Source organism: Tympanuchus pallidicinctus, unplaced genomic scaffold (assembly GCF_026119805.1).
Source record: "Tympanuchus pallidicinctus isolate F22 unplaced genomic scaffold, pur_lepc_1.0 scaffold15, whole genome shotgun sequence".
Lineage (NCBI taxonomy): Eukaryota > Metazoa > Chordata > Aves > Galliformes > Phasianidae > Tympanuchus > Tympanuchus pallidicinctus.
This window is the reverse complement of record NW_026294669.1, coordinates 10,188,092-10,210,113: the sequence shown is the minus strand read 5'-3', so window position 1 is coordinate 10,210,113 and position 22,022 is coordinate 10,188,092. Positions and strand designations below refer to the sequence as shown.

At 42.2% G+C, this 22,022-nt stretch overlaps 1 protein-coding gene across 1 annotated transcript in view; it reads left to right on the top strand.

Annotated features, from left to right (window-relative positions):
* The window catches only part of PDIA5 (protein disulfide isomerase family A member 5), a 92,085-nt gene extending 70,495 nt beyond the window's left edge, over positions 1-21,590 (top strand). The window contains 3 exon segments of the mRNA XM_052674678.1: positions 8,900-8,970; positions 17,473-17,607; positions 20,475-21,590. Of these exon segments, the coding sequence (XP_052530638.1) occupies positions 8,900-8,970; positions 17,473-17,607; positions 20,475-20,555 (287 nt within the window). The 3' untranslated portion in view covers positions 20,556-21,590.
* The last annotated feature ends 432 nt before the right edge of the window (positions 21,591-22,022 follow it).

Here is a 22,022-nt window from a genome sequence, read left to right as displayed (position 1 = left end):
TAAGAAATCAGCAGTGGATCCTTCTGCTCCCTTCACTGAAGGAAGCTGGACAAAGTTGGCTGCTCTGTATCTCTGTGCAGGAAGCTTTGGGCAGAGCTGGCTGAGTGATTCTGCATGAAGGAGGCTCAGCTAGCTGAAACACTCAGTATCTGAATTAACAAAGTCCAAATGTATCAAGCTGAGTAGTACAGATGAGCTCAGTGCCCTGAGACATCCTCCTCATGGCTCTCACCAAGTGTTTTCCCATCATTGTCAAGCACAACTTGTTAGGTTCTCATTAGGAGGCTATATTGAGGAGTCTGAACAAAATGTGCATGATTGTAAATGAAGTTTAAGCTATCAAAAATGACTAAAAACATGCTGAACTGCAGTGCAACACTGAACAGAAAAAAAAAAAGTCCATTTCAAGGCAAAACCCTGTGCAGGAAGGATGTTCTGAATGTTGGATGAGGCAGCAGCCAGGTCTGGGCCCTCTGATAACGAGGCTGCAGATCCTGTGTGCACACTGCAGAACTGCAGTGTTGGCTCCACAGTAGCACTGTTCTCTTGCATTAGCAGTGCTCCTGCTGCAGGCCTGTGTCGACGAGATGCGTTTGTGCTGATGCCATAAAGCACATTAGCAAGCCTGTTTTGGTAAAGGGTGAGCATGTAGAGTGGTGCCTGCAGTCAGGCTCTCAGAGCTGCTCCTAGCCCCAGTGTCTGTGCCAAGGCTATTAATTAGCACAGAGTATTTTTAATTGCTCTGAACTCACAAGTTCAGAACGCACTTCATTGGCTGCATGTAGCTGTGATGAGTGCTTACAGTAAGCTGGCCTGGAGCTGGGGCATTAAACCTAACTTTAGCAGGGTGACTCTAACTGTTCATTTCTAGTGCTGTGGGTTTCTAGGGATTTAGTTTATGTATCCTTGTTCTCCTCTGTATACCCAAAAGTGCTACAGAACTAAAGGTAACGCTAAAGGTAACACAGTTTGCAAGGTACAAGTGCCTTGGTAAAGCACTTAGTCTGAGAATGTTGTGATGAGCATGGACAACAGAGCCTGGATTACAGCTGAGGAATTCCCAGCTCTCAGCTTTGTGTAAATTTCTTCTTTCTCATAAAATCCTTTTTGTCTCAGAAAATCATAAGAAATAGATTTGAAAATAGCCTTTTAAGAGATCTGATCAATCTGGAACCCTAAAGGGGAGTCAACCATTTTTAAATCCTGTAAAACTTCCCCTAAAGCTTAGTGCAGAATGGAAAGTCTTTTAAATGCTGACAAAATAAAAGTTCAAATAGGTTGGGAAAACAGGACAAGAACAACAAAAAGACACAACTATGTTGAGAAATTGGTATCAGGCTGCCTGTCATTGTTAGGAGTGAGGCAAGCTCTGGTTGACCCAGTGCTTAAATGAAAACCTCATGACCTTTACTGAATCAAAGGACAAATCCATCTCAATTATTAATACCTTGTGTCTTGGAAATACGATTATGCTGTGTGTCAGGACATGTCATAAAATGAGCTTTGATTCCAGATATTTCAATTAGAAGAGCCTCCAGATCTCCACTGGTAGAACAGAAGCAAATTAACCTTTCAGAACATCTCTGAGCACCTTTCTCAGATCTGCCCGTGGTTTCAATGACTTGTGTAGCTGCATGAATTGTGCTGGTTTAAGCAGTATATCTGTTTTTGGCTCTTACCTATGCAATTACTGCCCACGGCCTGTCTTTCCTTGATTGACCCAAGTTTTAATTCTGAATAATCGCCTGGAACTCTTGAAATGGAAACAGACTTTGCTTTGCACTGCAATCTACAACTCCTGGCTTTGCTTTGATAGCTGTGCACTTTTCTGCTTTCTCTCACTTAGAATTGCAGTCATTTGAACAGCAATAGCAGAGGGCATATCTACCCCTGTCATTTAGTCAGTGATTATTTCGAGCAGTGACGAGGAATCTGAAAGCCATTCCCTGCTCTGCACTTTGCTTGCTGAGCCCTCTGAGGCCTGGATGCTTTTGCAGCAGCGTGAATGGAGTCAGCCCCTTGCAGCTGGGCTCTGTCACACAGGGCTGGGGACCCAGAGAGTCACTTAACCTCTTCCTGACTCCATTTAACCTTGGGTGTAATGATGGAGAGTGATAATTGCATCTGTCTCTCTTAGGGCAATTTGATGCATAATTAATTGATCCTGGTTAACGGGTTAACACATTTGAGATCACCCATTGAGAAGCAGTAAAAGAAGTGGAGAGCCAGTGGGGGGGGAGCAGAGCCCTTCCTGCAAAGAGCTGAGCAGACAGCACATGTACTATAGTCTCATATCACTGGAATTGGAGACATCCTGCTAGGAGCTGGTCAGTGCTTTGTTCTGAAAATGCTGATGGTTGAAAATTCTTCTTTTTGCGGAGGAAATAGTTTGCAACATGAAAATGTTTGTGTGTTTAAACTGTCTTTGAATCTCTTGTAAAATGTGTGCACCCAGCTCTATGAGTTACCACATTTTATTATGTGCAGGATACTGAAAGCATGCACACAGCTTTGGTGGGGTTACACATTGTTTATTAACAGGGCACAAAAAGTGTAGGGTCATACTGTCTGATGTCAGGGTGCCTGATGTGTTCTGGCAGAGCCACAGTGGGATGCTCTGGTTGGGGTCAGCACGTGTCCTTCACCTGCAAGAACAGCAAAAGCCCATTGCTTTCAGCAGCTGCAGCTTGTATGGCAGCATCTCTTGTAGAAAAGCATTCCCTTTCAAATTCAGAATCACTAGTGATAAGGAATACAAGTTGTTTCTTGTCTGAAGTTGATCAGCTTCAGTTCCCAGTGAGCTCTGGAGGATACTGAGTAGCTTGAGTCACGTGTGAAAGTGAAAACTAGACTGGTTTCCTGATTTCTGTCATTTCTGTCTTTGGATTGTGGCTACTGACACACTTGAGCTTTTTGACTCTGTTTGCAATAAAAAGTACCTCCCCATTCTTTCGGTTTCCCTGTGGGTCTTCTGAACCCCCTCCATTTAGAACACGTTTTAGAGTTGTGGATCCAGAACTGCAAGCAGCATTTTGGAGGTGCCAGCATAGTGGCTCTCTCCACACCTACTTAATAGTTTCATTTATACGTTCAGTGAAGTTGCTTCTGACAACTCCATTTTCTTTCAAAGCTATTGCTGGTATTATTTGGATTTCTTCTGCTTCTAATACATTTAAAGCGCTTATATACTTAAAAAATCATTATTACCTCTGCTGACTGTAGATACTGCTTTGATGTCCATTTGCTTCCTTTATCTATTTTGTACAAATTGTTAGCTTTTGATTTATATTCATTAAAAACAGCTTCACCTTTCTTCTATGTGCTATGTTAATACAGCTTCTACTCTTCTAAGGGAACTGAATTAACCTTGTACTGTTCAGCTGTAGAGAGGTTATGTTATATCACTGGGCTTTGTAGTTTCAAATTAAACAAAGCATGAAGTAACTTAAAGGACTGTTTCATATTTAAGCAAGTAGAAACCTGCATCTTATGCAAACAGGACTTGATTCCTTTAGGCAATTCTGAACATTTCACACAACTTTATTTTAAATTCAGTAAGATGACTGTTGTCCAACAAGGGGCATCTACAATCACATACCTCTCAGGAGGTATCTTTATAATTGTTATCTGGTCCTAATACCTTTGTACATTGGAGCTTTAAGAATCTCTCAGTTTTTCTTTTGGCTTTGTCATCATTAAGCAGTTAACTTGGATAAAAAGAGAAACCCTTCCTGACAAAAAATACTATTTGAATCTAATAATGGTATGTGGGTTATTCACTTGATCACTCAATTACTTTTAAACTTTACATCCCATAGGACCATACAATTATGGGGAATGTTACAGTTGTGCATACAGGATATTATTTCTATGGCTTTGTTGATTTTTACCACCACAATGTATGCTTGATTACTTGTATTTCTGGGGTGGTGTGCACTTTTTTTTTTAATATTAGTTTTACTTGTTTCTTACCTTAGCTGACAAATTACTTTATATAGTTTTCCCAGGTCTGCTTTTTTTTTTTTTTTTTTTTTTAAATAAAAAAGTAGTTGGCAAGCTAACATGAGCACTTAATAAATTCTACTATTTCCCATGCAATATTTTGGTTTTACATCATATATGCAATTTTTTTGTGGCATAGTGTTGGAAACAGCATCCAGCTCAAGTCTGTTCTTTATTTCTTCGGAGTTCTCAAACCTGTGTTTCTGTGAGGATGAATATTGCTTGTATTGGCCTCTTCAGCACCATTGTGGCCTCAGACCAAACCCAGATCACTCCTTTTTTCCTTAAAGATGCCCCAGCTATGCTGTACCACACAGCTGTTCCTGCTGTTGGTAAACTCAGTCTGCACAAAATAAGCTGGGTCATATATTTTCCATCACTTCATCTCTCCCTCTTCCCCCCAGAAAACATGAGTTTTCCTTTAAATGCCTCACGCTGATTAGAGAAGATTTAATCTGACCATTTTGCCATCCCCTCAGTTGTCATGAGTCTGTATAAAAACCTGTTTGCCTCCTTGCTTTCCCTCATCTCCTGTTCATCAGCCATTCCTCTTGAATTTTTACCTACCAAAACTGTATTTTTCCATGTTAGGAACCTAGTTTTCAAGGTCAGCTATGTATCTTTGCCCCCTGTGACTGTACTGCAATTTACCTTCCCAGCCCAAACCAACTTTGGCATGAATAATAAAGTAAAAAAAAGTCTGATGTGGGTTCGTGTAAGACTTTTAATGTTGTAGTGCAAAGACAAGGAGATCTTAGGGCCTCTCCGTAGCAGATGTTCTTATGTGAATTCATGGGCCTATGGCATAAGCAAGCAGTCTTGGTGTGTTGGCAGGTTGCAGCAGTTAGGCACAACAGGTACCTCTGTGCTGTGTGGAAGAGATTTTGAGCATGGAGATGTGAGAAGATCTGACCACAGCTGTATCAAAGTTGTATCATTCACGGGCCAGGAACACAGAGCAGCCTTAACACATGTTGCTGCGTGTGCACTAGATTTTGAGCTTTCTTGTTTTCCTGCCAGGTGATGCAAGTGTGTCTGCATTAGGAAATGCAGTTAGCTCACCATTTTCGGAAATGGTTATAGAGGTTTTAAGTGCCAATGCTGGGATCCTGGGGAAAGTCAGGATTTTTCCGCAGCAGATTTCTTATGGATTTATTAAATCACACAGGAAATCACTGCTCCAATTTGTTGTTATTCCTGTTAAGATTTGTTAATAACACAATTTGTTAGGAACAAAGACAGAAAACGGGCACAGTAAAGACCTGCATTTGTGTTAGAGGTCTCTGCCCCAGATGTGCTACTTCCAATGATGCTCAATTGAAAATCCACCTCCTGGCCTTGTAGGAAGCATGTGCTTCTACAAAAGGCCCCAGATTGATCCACTAAAATGAAATTCATCTTCCTACCTTCAGTCCACGGCAACTTAATGTTCTATAAATACGCCTGAGAAGGATGTAGGACATTTTGATTCTTGACACCTCACTCATGCCTTCAAATGCCACCAGTTTATTTTCCTTTAGTGGCAGCCTATTTGGAAAATCCTTTCCTAGGAGTCCACATGCTTTCCTGTCCCCCGTGTACAGTGCTCAGTACATTTTCTTTCTTTCTACTTTCAAATCTGGAAGGTAGTGTTAACACTTAAAAATAAATGTGTGATAGTGGGTGTGAAGAGGGAATGGGGAGAACAAGTTTTCCGTCTGTCAAAATGAAGACATCAACCTCTGCTTTTATTTTTTTGGCATGTGTGCCTTAAATAGAATGACTGGGTTGGGTGACTTCCAAGTGTTTGCTACATTTGGCAATCCTTCTAAATTGTAACAGATGAAGTTCTGCTATTCCATATGATACGCTCCTTCCCCCTTTTTTCGGTGACTCTGTGAAGCTCCTTGGGAATTCAGCACAGCGTTCACATCTGTTCCATGGATGGATGTCCAAGGCTAACAAAATGCCTACTGGACTTGGAGTTATCTCTGCCAAAAGCCATATGGCTGTGTTTTAGTTTTGCAAGCACACTGCAGTAAAGAAAGGATGGTGGGCCAAGAGAGAAGGGAGGGGAGGCATGGAGCTTGAAGGTAAGCTTCTTGTCAGTCGGTATTAGATTGGGAAGATGAACAGGCCACAGAAAAGTAGAAAGTGAGCGTTGGGAGTACAGGTTAGTTTTCCAGGTGTTTTGAGTTATATGACAGTTGTTTACCCAACAGGCTGTCCAGGAAAGTGGTGGGGTCACTGTCTCTGGAGGTGTTCAAGAACCATGGAGATGTGGCACTGAGAGATGTGGTCAGTGGGCACGGTGAGAATGGGTCAGTGATTGAGCTAGGTGACCTTAATGGTCTTTTCTAACCTTTGTGATTCTGTGATCTTCATGTGCTGCTTTTGAGCATAACATCATAGCATGTTTACTCTTGCCTACTATTTCCAAAATACTGTAACAGCGTGGATAATTGGATACTCTCTTTTGGCTTACAAACATGCATCTGTTGACACTTCTCTGAACCGTCAAGAACACAATATCCCATTCAGGTTGTTCTGATTCTGTTGGAGAGTGTGGCTCGTGGAGAGCTCTGACCTGCTGCAACTTGAGAAGGAGCTTAATGCAAATCCGTAGCAAATGCCCCATGCTTCCAGGTCCAGCAAATGCGAAGTGGGAACTGTGTTGCTGATGAATCATAAAGCAAGATAATGTGAAGTCTTGCATTTCTCTTGAGATGTCTTGAGAATTGAGAATTTGAAAGTTGGTGTTTGGTGAAATTTAAATTTCAAGCTGAAGATGATGAGCAGAAATAGAGACCTGAAAAGTTTCAGAATTTTGGAGTCATTATGTTTAGGTATAGCAGTTGGGCACCATGCTTTCCAATAAGCTGCAGTGTATGAACATATAGACTAGAGCAAGCATTCCAGTTTTAGAGTGGTCTGATTTTTCTTATTGTTTTTTTTTCCCTCTACAATTGCTTTTAAATGTTTTTGCCAGTTCTGAGTTATTTCTATAGAGCAGTGTTAACAGGCTAACCGTGGAGTTCACCTCACAGTACAGGACATAAGCAAAGATGTGTCAGGAGACTGACTTGATCCAAAGGCTTTTCAGTGCTAGGCAGATGGAACAGGCAAATGGTGAGAGAGAAGATGGGTTGCTGACATGGACTTTTGGGATGGGAGCAGTGCTGGCAGCCTGGAGCAGTAGCCTCCTCCTTTTCTTTCTTGACTGGTTTCTCCCTGACAGATGCTGAACTGCTCAACAAAGTTAATATTTGGCAGGCTGTGGAGGACGCACGGGCTCCAGCTGAAATACAGCTGCTGTCAGGATAGGCTGCCATTATATTGCATAGAGTTTGAGATCAGTAAGGTGGATTTGGAGAAGTGGCTCAATTTCCCAGGAAATGTCCATTTGACTTCTTGGTGCTATTAGGCACTGCACAGACTCTCAGTGGCATTCATACCTGTGTGTCATTGCAGTGCTTTTGAAATCCCATTCTAAAGAAAAAATAAAATTCAAAGTAGTGTGTGTAAGTAATGAAATTGTATTTTGGTCAACATCAAAGGGCTTTTCTTGAAGCTTTTCTTTTGTGAAAAGGGATGTGCAGAGTTCATGTACAGATACTGTTTCTTCTCACCCCAAAGAACAAGTGCTGCTTGAGGAAGTAGCTTTGAGCCTAACAGGGCATTTGTTCAGTTCTGAATTAAAATTAGCACATCCACTTCTTTACCAGTGTTTTACAAAGACGAACAGCAGTAGCACAAGCTATAATTGGAACTTGTGAACAACTCATCTGTTCTTACCCAGAAAAAATACCAGGATGAACTCTTATGCCTTCATAGAGTTATGTGGGCTTGATGGAAATGAATCCTTTCCTTTTGTTCCTGCATCTGAGCAGAGGAAGTGTCCTGAGAGTTTGCTTCGGATCTACTTGGGAGGGAGGTTTCAGAGATGCGGGCACTTTGTTTTTCAAAGTTTTCCTGTGTATTGATATTTTGAGAGCAGTTCAGATTTATCAAACAGTAAGCCTCGCGTTTGAGATAAGAACACTCAAATCTGAATGCTGAATCAAGAGAGCTGTTCCTGTTTCATGTATGTGTTTTCTTTTGAAATGTTTGAGTGTATTTACTGTACAGGAAGGGACAGAGTGGCCCTTCGTTCAGCACTGTATGGTACCTGCAGGTGTTGGGCAGGCTCCCCCGCAGAGCTTTGGAGTTCTTGCTTGCTGTCTGTAAAACCTTTCTGGGGTTGCCCATTTTGTGATAAGTGGGAGGAGAGTCAGGAAGGCCAGCAACAGTCATCCTAACCCAGGACTGAGTCCTCCCTGTATGTGAGGATGTGTTGCCTGTTGGACTTACTCTTCCTCACCCTTGCGATCGCAGTGCCTTGGCTCTAGCACAGGCAATTCCCAAACACATCCAAACGCTCCTCATGGTTTTTAAGACAGTTTTTGTTCCAACAACTTCCTTTCTAAATTCCAGCCTCCTCCTGTTCACCACAGAACTATCTTTATTCCTGTCTCTAAATGCAGTTGTATCTGTGGCAACAGCAGTTATAGCCTATGTGGTAATACTCACGAGGAAGTACAGAGCACGGAAATGGTTTGTCTGTTTGTGGCTAGTGATGGTTCAGTGCTCTTAAGTGACTGGCTATGGGGACTGGCCCCCGGTACCTAAATGGGGACTTAATGTAAGTATATGCTTATATTGCTTGCAGGATTTTAAACACGTGCTTGAGTTCATGTAGCTGGAACACATGGTTTGCAGATGCCTAGTCCTGCTCTATTCCTCCCACAGCTGGAGAACTCTCATCTAGAATTATTTTTAATACAGTTATTCCCCTAATTCACCTACATGTCTTGAGTTTGTCATGGTGTCTTAATTACAACTAACGTTTGTGTTGTTCTTTTCTGCTCATGTCAAACAGGGTGCCCTCACTGTAAAAATGCCATTCCACATTTTACAACTGCTGCCGAAGTCTTTAAAGAAGATCGAAAGGTAACTAATTTGCTGTTGATCATTTTGGAGATATTTAAGAACTTTCCATCTGTGCTTTGCAGGCTTTACTTACTGATGAGGTGGTAGGCTTGCAGGTAAAATTGCTGTTGAGCTAATGGATGTGTATGTGCCTCTCAAGGGCTGTATCTTTTGGGTCAAGCTGATTTACACTTCAAACAGCTTCTTTGTTTTCTTTTATTTGTTTTCTTTTATTTGTTTTATTTTCTGTTCAGTCCTTTGTGCAAGACTTTTTTTCTGTGAAGCGAGGCACATCGTTTCTCAGTGAAAGATTAATAAAAGATAATTAACCCTTGCTTGCATAAATATATTACATTCCTGTTGGTTGGCTGGCTTGAGTCTGGGATGTTATGCCCTTCTTAAGGGCCTTCATACTTCTGCCTTGAAGGTTCATCTGATGGCCAGAGTGCAACACATTATTTCCATGCATCAGCTGAGCCATTTCAACTGAGGGCATGCATGTCTGGGATTTAAAAAAAAAACAACAAACTGAGCCACTGGCTTAAGCAGATAACTGCTCAGAAACATGCTTATTATCTCTGTGAACCATATTTCATTCTGATCTCTGTTCTAATGCCACTGTGGCTCTGCGTTTGGCTATGGCAGGGAAAAGGTTCAATTCAGTAGGGAAATGAAGAGGTAATTTTAAAACAGTTACACCCCTACGAGTCTGTCTACTTCCACAAGGGATGAATTTATGGTACTTTTTTCTCTTCCCTGTGTGTTTTTTTTTCTGTAGCTCATAGAAGCCTCAGATTGTCAAGAAAGAAATCATTTCTCTAGCACTGAATGCATCAAATCAGCAGTCCCTCACTTACATCCTCATGCCCAGGTTGCACATGGAAGATTGAGAGCCATGCAGCTCTCACTTCTCTTACTGCTGTAAATCAGTGCCTTTTGGTTTCTTATTTCTTCCTGAGATCGCTAAGAACGTATCCTTGTTTTCCCACCTTCCTCTAGTTTCTTCCTAAATTCATTAAAATTTCACCCAGAGGAGATGAAGCAAATATCCCACACAATGTGAAGCTTGTTTATCAAGCCCCAGGTTGTATTAGCAACCGATGTGAATCATAGCACGTTATATTGGATGTTATTGGACGTAGAGGTGGTAAATGCAAGTTTGTGAAGCTTTCGGCTTGGACCGCAGGTTATGAGAGGGCTCAGAGCAAAGCTGTGGTTGGTGGTTACAGTTCTTGATTTCAGTGTAAGGCTGAAGTAGAGAAGTATAAAATGTAATGAGTTGGAACAGGAGGGCCAGTAGGGAATATGAGGACTGGTGCAATTTTGAGGAGTTGTGTGCAGTTAGGGAAAATGATGTTATTCCACCCTAGTGACAATGAAAGTGCCAGGGATTGATTATCTGGGGAACACTGTTGAACTGTGTGCAGCCATAACCTGACAAGGTTTCTTGCTTCCAGTAGTTGCCCTTGTGGGAAAGAAAACAAGTCTACTTAAAACTTAAAGGTGCCCAGCTGTTCCCGCAAGCCGTGCTGGGCAAATCCCCGTGTTTCAGACTGGCTGAGCCTAAATGTTTCGCTAATTCATGCTTCTGTGGGGTTTGAAACTTCTCTAAAAATAATGCTTAAAGAGAAGTGCTTTTTCCCCCAGAAACATAGAAGAATTATTAAGTGTATTCCTTTTGAGTCTGTAGTTCTGGCTCCTGTCTTGTCTTTTTTTTCCCCGGAGGGAGATTTTTTTACTTTACAGGAGTAGTATTTAAACTATATCTTCTTTCCAGCAGGGGTGGTCCTTTAATTAAACATTTAATTCTGCACAAGCCAAAGAAAAATGAAAAACATTCCAGCTGCGAATGGTTGGAAATGGTATCTTAACAGGTGTCCTCTGGGAGAGTTTGCGTGTTTACATAGGAATTTTAAAGATGAACAGAAGTCGAAGCTGCTAAAACCTGTCTCTGGCTCTTGGGATTGGCTGTAACAGGGCGATTTTGGTGCAGCATCCCCCATAGGGATGTGTGTGGCACTGTGTGCTTTTAGATCATCCACATTGCTGGAGTCAGAGTTCAGAAACGCTGTGCTTGGAACTTTGGCTCCATGTGTCAGTTCGGTGGCTACATCACTGCTGGTGGAAGCAGGGATCCTGGGTGCTGGCCTAAGAGCACAGCCCTGGGTGTAACCAGGGAGGGTTCTTGCAGAGCTCAGGCTGCCTGCATGGCTTTCTTGGCCTGAAGGCATTCAGTGTCAGGAAGAGCAGATGTGGGACAGGCTGGTCCAGTGAGGCACCTAACATGTTGCTGCTTTCAGTTATTTAAAAAGAAAAAAAGAAGGAAAAAAGCCATGTGGAATATTCTTGCCTTAGGGGGATGTGGCCTTTGCGTACAGCTGCTAGGGGGAAAGCCTTTGGCCTCTGTTTCACAGCTGGAGTTTTGGCAGTGACCAAAACCAGAAGATGCACATGTGAGGGTTGTTGCTTTGCAGAACAGATGGAAGATGTGCACTAACTGCTCTGGAGACTCTTGAAAGGGCACCAGCTAAATCTTAAAAAATCTGCATTCTGCCTTTTGGCTTATTGGAACATTCAGCTTGAAGGAATTGATTTGTAATGCTCCAGTTTGGATTAGCTGAAGGAAAGATATTGACTCTTCAAGCCCTTTCAGTAACAAATCTCTGTAACCCTCCAAAGAGGCTGCTGTTTCGGCAGTCTCCTCCAGTTCCAGAGAAGTCTGTTCATGTATAAATGCATTGACCCAGATCCCCTGCAAATGGATTTGTATTGAAACCACAGCAGCAGAGATTGCTGGAAGGACTGCAGCTCCTGGGCTGAGCTGGTGTCCCAGCAGGGATCTGCAAGTTACAGTGAGACTGGTGAGTTCCCACATGTAGTGAGCACTGGCTTTGTGGGCCCATTTTGAATGTGATGATAATCATGAAAACAATGTATAGACCCACAGAATGGCTTGGGTTGGAAGGGACCTTGAAGATCCTTGAGGTCCAACCCCCTGCTGTGGGCTGCTTGTCCCCCACCAGATCTGGCTGCCCAGCACCCATCCAACCCAAACTTAAACTCCTCTAGGGATGGGGCACCCACAGCTTCTCTGAGCAGTTTGTTCAGCTGTACTGTCTAGAGTTATCCAAATGTGCTAAATATTTGAGTTTGGCCAAGAATTTGATCTCCCTTTGCTTAAAAAGAATGTGATGAATTTCTTTTTAATTAGGCTCATTAAAAATGGTGATGTTAGCACTGTACATTTTGGTGACTTCTAATGAATCTTTCCTTTGCAAATAGGCCTGCTTTGAGAGCAGCTGATGAATTGCAGCCATGGTAATGCTGCTGTGGTACATCAGGACATCTAATAATGAATCATCCATGCACGAGGCCATTTGCATTGAAGGCAATAGCTGAATCTCAACAAACTTTAGCAGGCTAGTTCGTAACTGTTAGGATCCAGAGCAGGTAATATAAATAGAAATTGTGGAGTAATCATAGAGAAGGGTGTGCATCTGTCTTGCTCTCAGCTACTTTTAAGACATTTGGCAACAACAGACTTTTTTTTCCTCATAATCAAGTAAGTGTCCTATGGAATTGACTGTACTTTCAGGCCATTGCTTAGTAGCATTCTTCTCCATGTTGCAATTTTAGATTTATTTTAATTTTTTTAAGCTTATCATATATCATTCCTTCCTCAAATCAATATTCAGTTATTCACTTCCATTTTCATAACAAGAGTCAATATTAGCTCCAGCAGAGATTTATTCCTTGAATCAATAAAGCAGTGTATGGCAGCGCATATTTTAGCAGGAGGGAGACTGTGATTGCAGGATGTTTATTCTGTATCATCGCATAGCAACTGGGAGACAAACAGTTAAAATGAAAGGGGTTTAAAAATAGAAAGGAGTTACTGGGGGGTCAAGGAATCCCACTTTCAATTTTCAACACATCTGCTTGAACCACTAGCTGTAATTTTGTTCCTTAACTGCAAGATCCCCCTACAAGAAAAAGTTGCTTCCATAATCCTTTTGGAAGGGAACTGTGGCTGCTGGTGTATGATTAGATGATACTGCAAATACTACTTCCAGCTTCTAATACTTGCACAGGGAAAAGCAACAAGAAGAGCATCGCCCCTTGACAATTCTATGATTGTTACATTTGAGGCATGTGGAGATCAATGGTCACACTTTTAGCATAACTCCACTTCTGCTTAAGCACCTCACTGAAAAGTTCTGATGTTTACAACAGCTCGACACTCCTGATCAGAGCACTTCATGTGAACAGTGTGCTATGCTCATTTCCCTTTTTAAGTGCTCTTTCGAGCTGGATGTGCATTGCTCACATTTAAATGCAGTGCAGAGTTCAACTTGTGACTACAATTCAGTTTCTGCTTGTTTGGTAAAACCATAAAATGTTGCCACAGGACTTATCTTTTAAGATAAATATATTTTCTAAGTGTTGCTAGAATCATAATAAACTTTACCAGCTATGGAACAAAGGAGAAATTCAGAATACCAGAACCTGATATTACTATTGTTGTTCACACTAAGCTGGTGTTATTAATTATTGTTATAAGCTGCATAGTAGCTGTGAGGAATTACCAATAACATCAGGAGGACTGGACATATTGTAGGGAATTTCCTCAGGCACTGAGGTCTTCTGATTGACTTTCTTCTCATTCAGTGACTATTCTGTTCCTACCACAGCTACTGAACAGGATAGTGATAAACCTGGGCAGCGCTGCCTCTGGAGGGAGAACTTTTGTATGATGACGTGTTGTCAATATTTAAGGCGGTGCAGCTTTGGTTTTATGGGGAATTCATAACCCCATGGAGTTTTGTGTGTGCTGCAGGTAAAGCAGTGTTGTTATATTTCAAAATGTTTTGTTTTTTGTTTTTTTTTTTTTTCCGGTGAAATTCTCCCTCTGGTTATAGGAAAGTTAGAAATGCTCAAGAAATTAAATTTTAGCTCCCCTGGTCAAAAACTCTGTAAAATCCATAAAATCAATCTTGTCTTCTGAAAGCTGTTATGCTGCATTCTTTTTATCATAATGAACATTCATAGACACATCTGAGCCTTACCCCAGCTCTTCCTGGTGAGGAAGATCACAGATTTTTCACATTTTTTTCCTCTTCATGATGATACATGTGCACATAATTCATGAGGGTTGATGCCAAGTGTCTTGGCTCCTGGGTGTGTATCTGGGATGTCTTATGTCAAATGTCTGAAATTTCTGGTTAAATACAGTTGTTTTTACAAGGTGAGACATACGGGTTTTGCTAACCCATGCTATCCAATGAACTTAAATGAAGACTGGCTGCTCATAGTTAAATTTGAACATTGTTTCTGAGAGCAGCGTTCCCCAAAAGTCTCTCACCTGAGAACCAAATGTTGGTGGAAATTTTTTCTGCACTTGTTTTTTCTGACTCACTTTCTTTCTGTGATGACACAAAAGCTGATCTTTGATAAGATTGAGAATGAAAGTAAAGCTTCTTGCAACTTGTGGCTGCTCGCTTGAGCCAGGACTCAAGCAAAGACCTTCCTTTGGAGGGCTGCTGTGACATTTCCCTATGGTGGTGAGCTGAAAACTACTGTCAGAAATTGAGCTGAATATTTATAGTGCATAAAAACATTGTCAGAATGAAACAAAGGGGTATTGGTTCTGTCTGCTGAAACTCTTATATGTTGTGGAGTTCAGCTGTCTGGAGTTGATGGAGTTGAGAGTGGAATCAGTCCTCAGTCAAAGACTGTGGTTTGCTACAGGTATATTCCAGTGTTATTTTTCTCTTGTTGCAGTGCACTATATTTGATCTTCCACTGTGAGGCAGGCAAAGCAATTAGGAGTGTGATGCTATGGTAATGAGTGCACAGAGGTGGTAGCAGCCTCTATATTTAGGCTGCCTTCACGTTTACACTCTAAAGTAATCAGTCAAGCTTTCCTAAGTACCCTTACTCAGCTGCTGCTGGCAGCAGGCATTTGAAATCCAGCCCCAGGATGCAGACTTGGGAATTAGACATCTCTCTGTGAAATTTTGCGCAGGTCTGCATGAGTCACGTTCCTTCTGAAAATTACCATTTCTCTCCCCAGCTTTAAGAACAACTGAGTGTATGCTCTGAAGAGTTGGGCTCAAAGAGACGTTTGTAGAGCGGCAGTGAGTCCATGGGGCCATGTGGGAGCCTGAGTTAGGGGTGCTTCAGGGTACAACAGTCCACAAATGTGTTCTCCAAAATACTGCTCTAGATGCACATGTCCCTTGCTGTTAGGCCTGCTAAGGTAGCATGGCCATTGCAGTCATGTTTATCCTGGAATCTTTTTGCCTTACTTCATTGCATGACAAACGCGCAGGTGGAGCACCTTGTGCTGTAGAGGAGAGCTGTATTTCAGGCACTTACACATCGAAACTCAGGAGGGGAATGGAGTAAATGCATGCAGTTAATACAGTTGCTGTTGGTAGACACAGTTTGAGCTGTTCACAGTTCCTTCTGAAAACATGGGAAAACAAAATACCTGATTTGGAGGGACCAGCGTGACCACACGTCTTGGTGGTGCTTTCACACAGGCTGCCTGGAGAGGTGGTGGAGTCACTGTCCCTGGAGGTGTTCAAGAAGGCTGTGGATGTGACACTTGTGTTAGTGGGGATGGGTTGGGGTTGGACTGGATGATCTCTGCTAACCTTAGTGGTTTTGTGATTCTGTGATACTATGATTATAGCCCTTCAGTCATCTGATTAGAGGCATCAAGTAACGCTATTAACAATGAATGCTTAGTGCGCTGCATTCCTTTACCATACCTTCTCCTTGCTGAGATCTATTTTCACAAAAGCCTTTTGTAAAGTAATGGGGTTCTTTGCTCCAGCCAAAGCCAGCCTAGATGATTCCAAGGAGGTGCAGATAAAAGGCTTCTCTCGCTGGCAGCATACTAAGGACTAGTTTTCCTAATCTCCAAGGCTTTGTCTGAGAACAGGTGGATCATCAGTTGTGATAATGCTATGTCTCAGTTTGACTACTAAGATCTGGATGACTGCACATTTACCCTCTCCTCTTTCTGATTCTAATCTCTCCCTATGTGGTATTAGAGAAGTTGAGGGCGAAAGCAAAGCAATCTTACTTATTCTTCCTGCTTTTAGGGAGCCAGGACTTGAGTACTTTTTGTAAATGAATATTGTGACATCACATAAACGTTTGTCAGCATTGTGAGGTTTCTTGTACAGAGAGGTAGCCAACAGGGCTCTAAATTTTGGCTGACTGCTAAGGTTAAGAAGACATTAATACTTGGATGATCCTCTTCATAGTCTATTATTCCTGCCCTTTTGTATAACTGGCTCTGAAGAAATAGAAGTCTTTCTGTTCATAAGGAAAAAAGAAGAAAAGTGTGATCATCCCTGTTTGTAACAGCTGTCAAGAGCCTTGTCTGTGTAATAGCCTTACAAATGTTCTAAACAGGAAAGCAAACCAAATATTTAAGGTAAGAATATTATATACCTTACATATGTTTTCCATCTGAAGGTAGACTCCAGTGTGAGCCTACTAAGCATTGTTTCGTCAGGCTTTGAAAGCCAAAACAAAACAAGCAGGTTAATGAAGTTGGCTTTTCCATTCTCTTTAATTGCTGTTAGGTTAATGAGATGGGGTCTTTGGACAGCTTCACCGTGAGACTGAAGGGCATTGTGGCATATTAAGTGATCTTTTAATTATGGAAAAACAGTTCGGCTGCAGCCTCAGAGTCACGCAAGCACAAGGTATTTGGTCACATTGTTTGAAGGAGGCACCTGTAGTGGAAACCTGAAGACAAGATGTGTCTGCTATGAAATTAGCACTTGATACATCATAACCCATGACTGCAAAAATTATTCTTCTAGTTTGTAGTTTTTTGACACAGCTTGTGCTTAAACCTACTTACTCTTCAGCAGAGCACGTCATGGGGTTGTGAAGGCAAGCAGTCAGTGCTCAGAGCCAGAGCTGCCGCTCACCGCGCAGTCGGTGTGAAATGGCAGCAAAGGGCTCTACTTCTTTGCATTACAGCCTGTGAACTGTGTTTTGGTTTAACATGAGAAATGTTAAGTGCAGCCCTTTCTCAGTACTTCACAGGTTCGGGTTCCAAATGTCAAATGCTCCAAACTGGAGTTAGCTTGAGCTGGTGCTCGGGGGCTGCACTTCCTCGTATTCCCTGTTGAGCAGGCAGGCTGCATCCTGCTCAGTTGTTTGTGTGACAGTAGCATCTAGAGGCTTCAGAAGGAATTAAAGCCCATTTTGCTAATGACTGTGCCTACATACAGCCCCTGCCTTAAAGCATAGACAAAAAAAGAAGACATGGGAAAAAAAAAAAACCAACAGATGAAAGCAGGCGAGCTGTGCACAAGCAGCCTGCTTCCCTCCTGGCACTGCTCAATGGACAGGACTCCTGGACAGCACTCCTCTGCTGTGCTCTTGGCAGAAGACATGAGTCTCTCCCAATAGTATGTATAAGCTGCAGCAGCATCCTGACTGTGGAGTCTTGCTTGGTATTCTGCTGCCTCATGCTGATCTCTTGCATTGCAGATCGCCTACGCTGCGGTGGACTGTGCCAAAGATCAGAATCATGACCTGTGCAAGCAGGAGGGAGTTGATGGCTACCCCACCTTCAACTATTACAACTATGGGAAATTTGTGGAAAAATATACTGGAGAGAGAGGGGTGAGTAAAAGCGAATCATTACCAGATAAAGGGAGGAAGTTCTCTGCCTGCCTTGCAAAAGAATAAATGCTGCGTGGTAAATTTTTTATCATACTGAAAGAATGTATAACTGCTTCTGTTACTGACACTCACAGATGAATCACTGCATACCGCACCACTGTGCATTTCTGCATTACAAAAATATTTGGTTTATTTTAGGAATATGAGGAGAGGAAAAAGAAGATTTGGTAATGCTTTGTTACATATTTAATTTTTTAAGCTGAAATCCGAAGTCAGTTTGCATTGAGAGAAAGTGGAGATGTATTACAAGGGCTGCTGCTAGGTGCAGAAATGCCAGAAGATACAGATCTTGCTCCTGTCACTTCTGGAGCCAGTTCATGCATATACTGTAAACATGCTTCAGTTCTACCAGGCTGCCAAACAGACCATTGGTTTCACAGCAGGGACAGAGCTGTCCTTTGGAGACCAGAGGAACCTAAATGTCTCATTCTCACTGGGTCAGACTCAATCGTGTAGCTCAGGATGGATAGTCCAACTGTGCCATCTAGCCAGTGGACTGAAGTTTCATCCTTTTGTCCTGCTGTGGCCATCTAATTATACGCTATGAATACAGTGAGCAGAAATGGAATAATGTGTTCTGTAAAATGCCTGAAAATAAGGAACTAATGTGGTTATTTGTGTGTTGTCATAAGGATGTGGAGAGAGGTTACTTCTCAGCAGTGATTGATTGCTGAGAGAAGCTAAGGTCTGCAAGAAGAGACCCTCTGGTCTTCAGGCTATCCAGTCATTTTACTAAAAGAGCCCTTTGTGAAAGTCATTGCTGCTGTTGCAGTATGCCAAATTATAGAGGAGCATGATGGAAAAAAAGCCAGATCTGAGGTTCTGTCTCAGTCAGGATCTTAGGGAAGCCTTCATGGAGCTTGGCTTCCCTGTTTTCTCCAGCATTGGGACCACAGTAATTGCCAGTTTGAGGAGCTGATCCAGGCCTTTTTGTGGATACTGTGTTAAGTTCACATTGGGGATCTTTTCTTAAATTGCAGAATCACAGAATGGCCAGGGTTGGAAGGGATCTCAAGGATCATGAATCTTTAACCCCCCTGCCACATGGAGGGCCACCAACCTCCACATTTGATACCAGACCAGGTTGCCCAGGACCCCATCCAACCTGGCCTTGAACACGTCCAAGGACGGGGCATCCACAACCCCTCTGGGCAGCCTGTTCCAGCACCTCACCACTCTCTCTGTAAAGAACTTCCCTCTGACATCCAACCTAAATCTTCCCTCCCTCAGCCTAAAACCATTTCCCCTTGTCCTGCTGCTATCTACCCTTTCAAAGAGTTGATTTCCCTCCTGTTTATAGGCTCCCTTTAGGTACTGAAAGGCTCCAATTAGATCACACCGCAGCCTTCTTTTCTCCAGCTGTCTTCCCAGGGGAGGTGCTCCAGTCCCCTGATCGTCTTTGCGGCTCTCCTCTCGACCCTCTCCAACAGCTCTGTCTTTCTTGTACTGGGGGCTCCAGATCTGGACACAGTACTCCAGATGGGGCCTCACAAGAGCAGAGTAGAGAGGGACAATCACCTCTCTGTCCCTGCTGGCCACCCCTCTTCTGATGGAGCCCAGGATACCATTTACTTTCCGAGCTGCAGGAGCACACTGCTGGCTCATGTTAAGCTTTTCATCCATCAAGACCCCCAGATCCTTCTCTGCAGGGCTGCTCTCAAGGACTGCTCCTTCCAGTCTGTAAAGTAAAGTTGGGTGCAGTAACCAACAATTAGGTACAATTTCAGCCGCAATCTTCATATTTCTAACCCCTGCTTACAGAAATGATAGGTGAAAGGAGGTTGCTGATAAGAAGAATTTAGGAAGACAGGAGTGCTCTGAGACCACAGCAGTTGGGAGATGATTATCCCAGTGCCAGAAAATAGACTGACTAATACTCTGCATGCAGCCAAATATTTATTGGCTAAAATTGAATTACCAAACAAGAACATCACGTTCTCTGCTGCTGACAGCTGTGTTCCCTTTCCACCTCTCAGCCCCATGGTCTTCTGCTTCTACAGCATCAATTAGGTTTTATTATCTCCAGTGGTAGCAGTGCTTTGTGCAGTGCCTTCTGTGGAGCTTCCAGCTCTGTTCACACATCTGTTTCAGTAACAAAGCACTGTTCTGTAAGGAGCTTCTCATGAGCACGATGGCACCTTTTGAACCACCTTGGCCAACTACCTTGTACCTTCCAAAAGAAGGCACTCGACAGCTTTAGAAAAACAGTCTTGACACAGTTGTTGAAATACAAAGGTTGATGTCTAAGCATCCAGATTCAAAATTTTGACTGTAATTTTCATAATATTTTGAAAAACTACAATTCCCTTCATCTGGATAGTGGAGGAGGAGAGACGTCATTAGCAAAACTATTATGGGACGAGGAGTGGTGACAAATATGTGTATAGGCAACAAACAATCCACAAACAGATTTCAGAATGGCAAAAATAGCTTACAAGTAAGGTAGGACAGTTCTTTGAGCAGTTTCAGCAAAAAGCATATGTGGCATTTCTGGGGGCAGTTTTCAACCTTCTGTGACTGCTAGGGTCTTTCTGTGCACCATCTCTTCACAATTTCTTGTGGAAAATGGTGAACTGTGGAATCTCTTTGGATTTTCTCCTTGCCTTTTAGCAGAGCAGCACAGGGCCAGAGTACTGCATGATGGAGCAACGCAGAAGCAATAAAGATTCCTTAGTAGATAACGTGCCAGCTTCCATTGGCTGTTGGACACAGAAGCTAAAAGTGTTCTTGGCATGCAGTTCTGGTTGTGGATTTGTTAATATATATATATATATATATGACCCATATATTTTTTTCTTCTAAAACAGGAAGCCGGATTCACCACTTTCATGCGAACCCTTAGAGAAAGAGACCATGAGAGAGTAGGAAAGAAGAAGGATGAATTGTAATGTCTGCCTCAAAAGAAGCTTTCCGCTGCACTGTGAATGGTTCCAGGTCTTTTGTTAATGCACCTGAGACTTCACACGTTCTCAAGACAGAGACTTTTTTTTATAAACAGCCATGGCCATTTTGTACAATTTTGAAATAAAGTGAAACCACTTGATTTTTAAAAGGAAAAAAAAATTAGAATGTTGCCATAATGTTTTAAAGAAAAACTTAGCATTTTCTCTCATGTTGCGAGAGTATGCCCACTGACACTCCTATGCAATATTTTTGTAGTCTATAGTGTGTCTGTAGGTGTTTGATAAGGTGGTTTTTTTTAAGGGTATTGCAGTACATGTTTAACAAAACAGCAATGAGGGGGGAGGGAGGAGATGACACTTTAAAAAGAAAAACAAAAAGCAGCAGTGAAGGAAAGTGGACTTGAAAGACAAATTATCCAAATGCAGTTTTACGTTCTTTTGAAATACATACATGTTCTTCGGTGAAATCTGGGGAAACAATATTAAGGTGCTCAGGGATAGATACGGTGTTTGAGTTAAGACATTATCATTGGCCAATCCAGATCTGTTGATTTCCTTTCATTCTCTCTACCAGGACTGTTTACATACCTCTATAGAATGTATTGATTTAATTGACTCGTATCAAAAATCTACAAAGCATGGGTGAAATTAAACTAAGCCCTCCTTTTTGACATCAGTATTGACAAATGCCTCTGTACGTTATGGTATGAGTAATGATCTTATGGGATGTGCAGTTACCCTTCTAGGGTACACAGCCTTCCTTCAAGTTTTGAATGGGCCATCTGAAACGTTTGCTGAAAATGTTACATTTAAATGTTTTGATAAATGCATACTACTTCTGATAATGCAGTAATTATATACATTAATGTTTACATTCCCAAAGTTTATCCACATTTGTATGTTGGAGAGTTTCTTTCTGCTCTTGAAGGAGTTGCATACACAATCTGTTAGACAAAGCCATCCCTGTAAAAGCTGGATTAGCAGCAGTTGACTTGTTAACACCTATTTTTTTTTTTTTTTTTTTTGGGAAAAAAAAAGACGTTTTCTGGAGGTACTTATGGCTTTCACAGGAGGGGAGCAAGAAAGGAAGGAAGTTGTGGTTCACTACAAATAAATCTGAAAAAAGAAAGTTACTTTTATTGTTGATCAGCCTTGTTTGGATTCCTCCGTGTTGGGCTGTCCAAGAGAACAACCCCAGGCAGTGGTGGAGCAGGCATCTGCAGGATGGATGCCCGCTCTGTGCTGGGGATGGCGTAGTGTCTGGCTGTGCCAGGACCTGCATCCATCCACCTTCACACTCAGCAGCAGACCAAACAGCTTTTCGCAATGAAGCAACACGCCTCGGCTCTGTCACCTTCCTTTTGCTCCTCAGTCTGCCTGTTTCATTTTCTGTTTCGAATGTTTTAATGGACAGCACATCACTGTGCTGCCCAGGAGGTTCATGGCAATTCA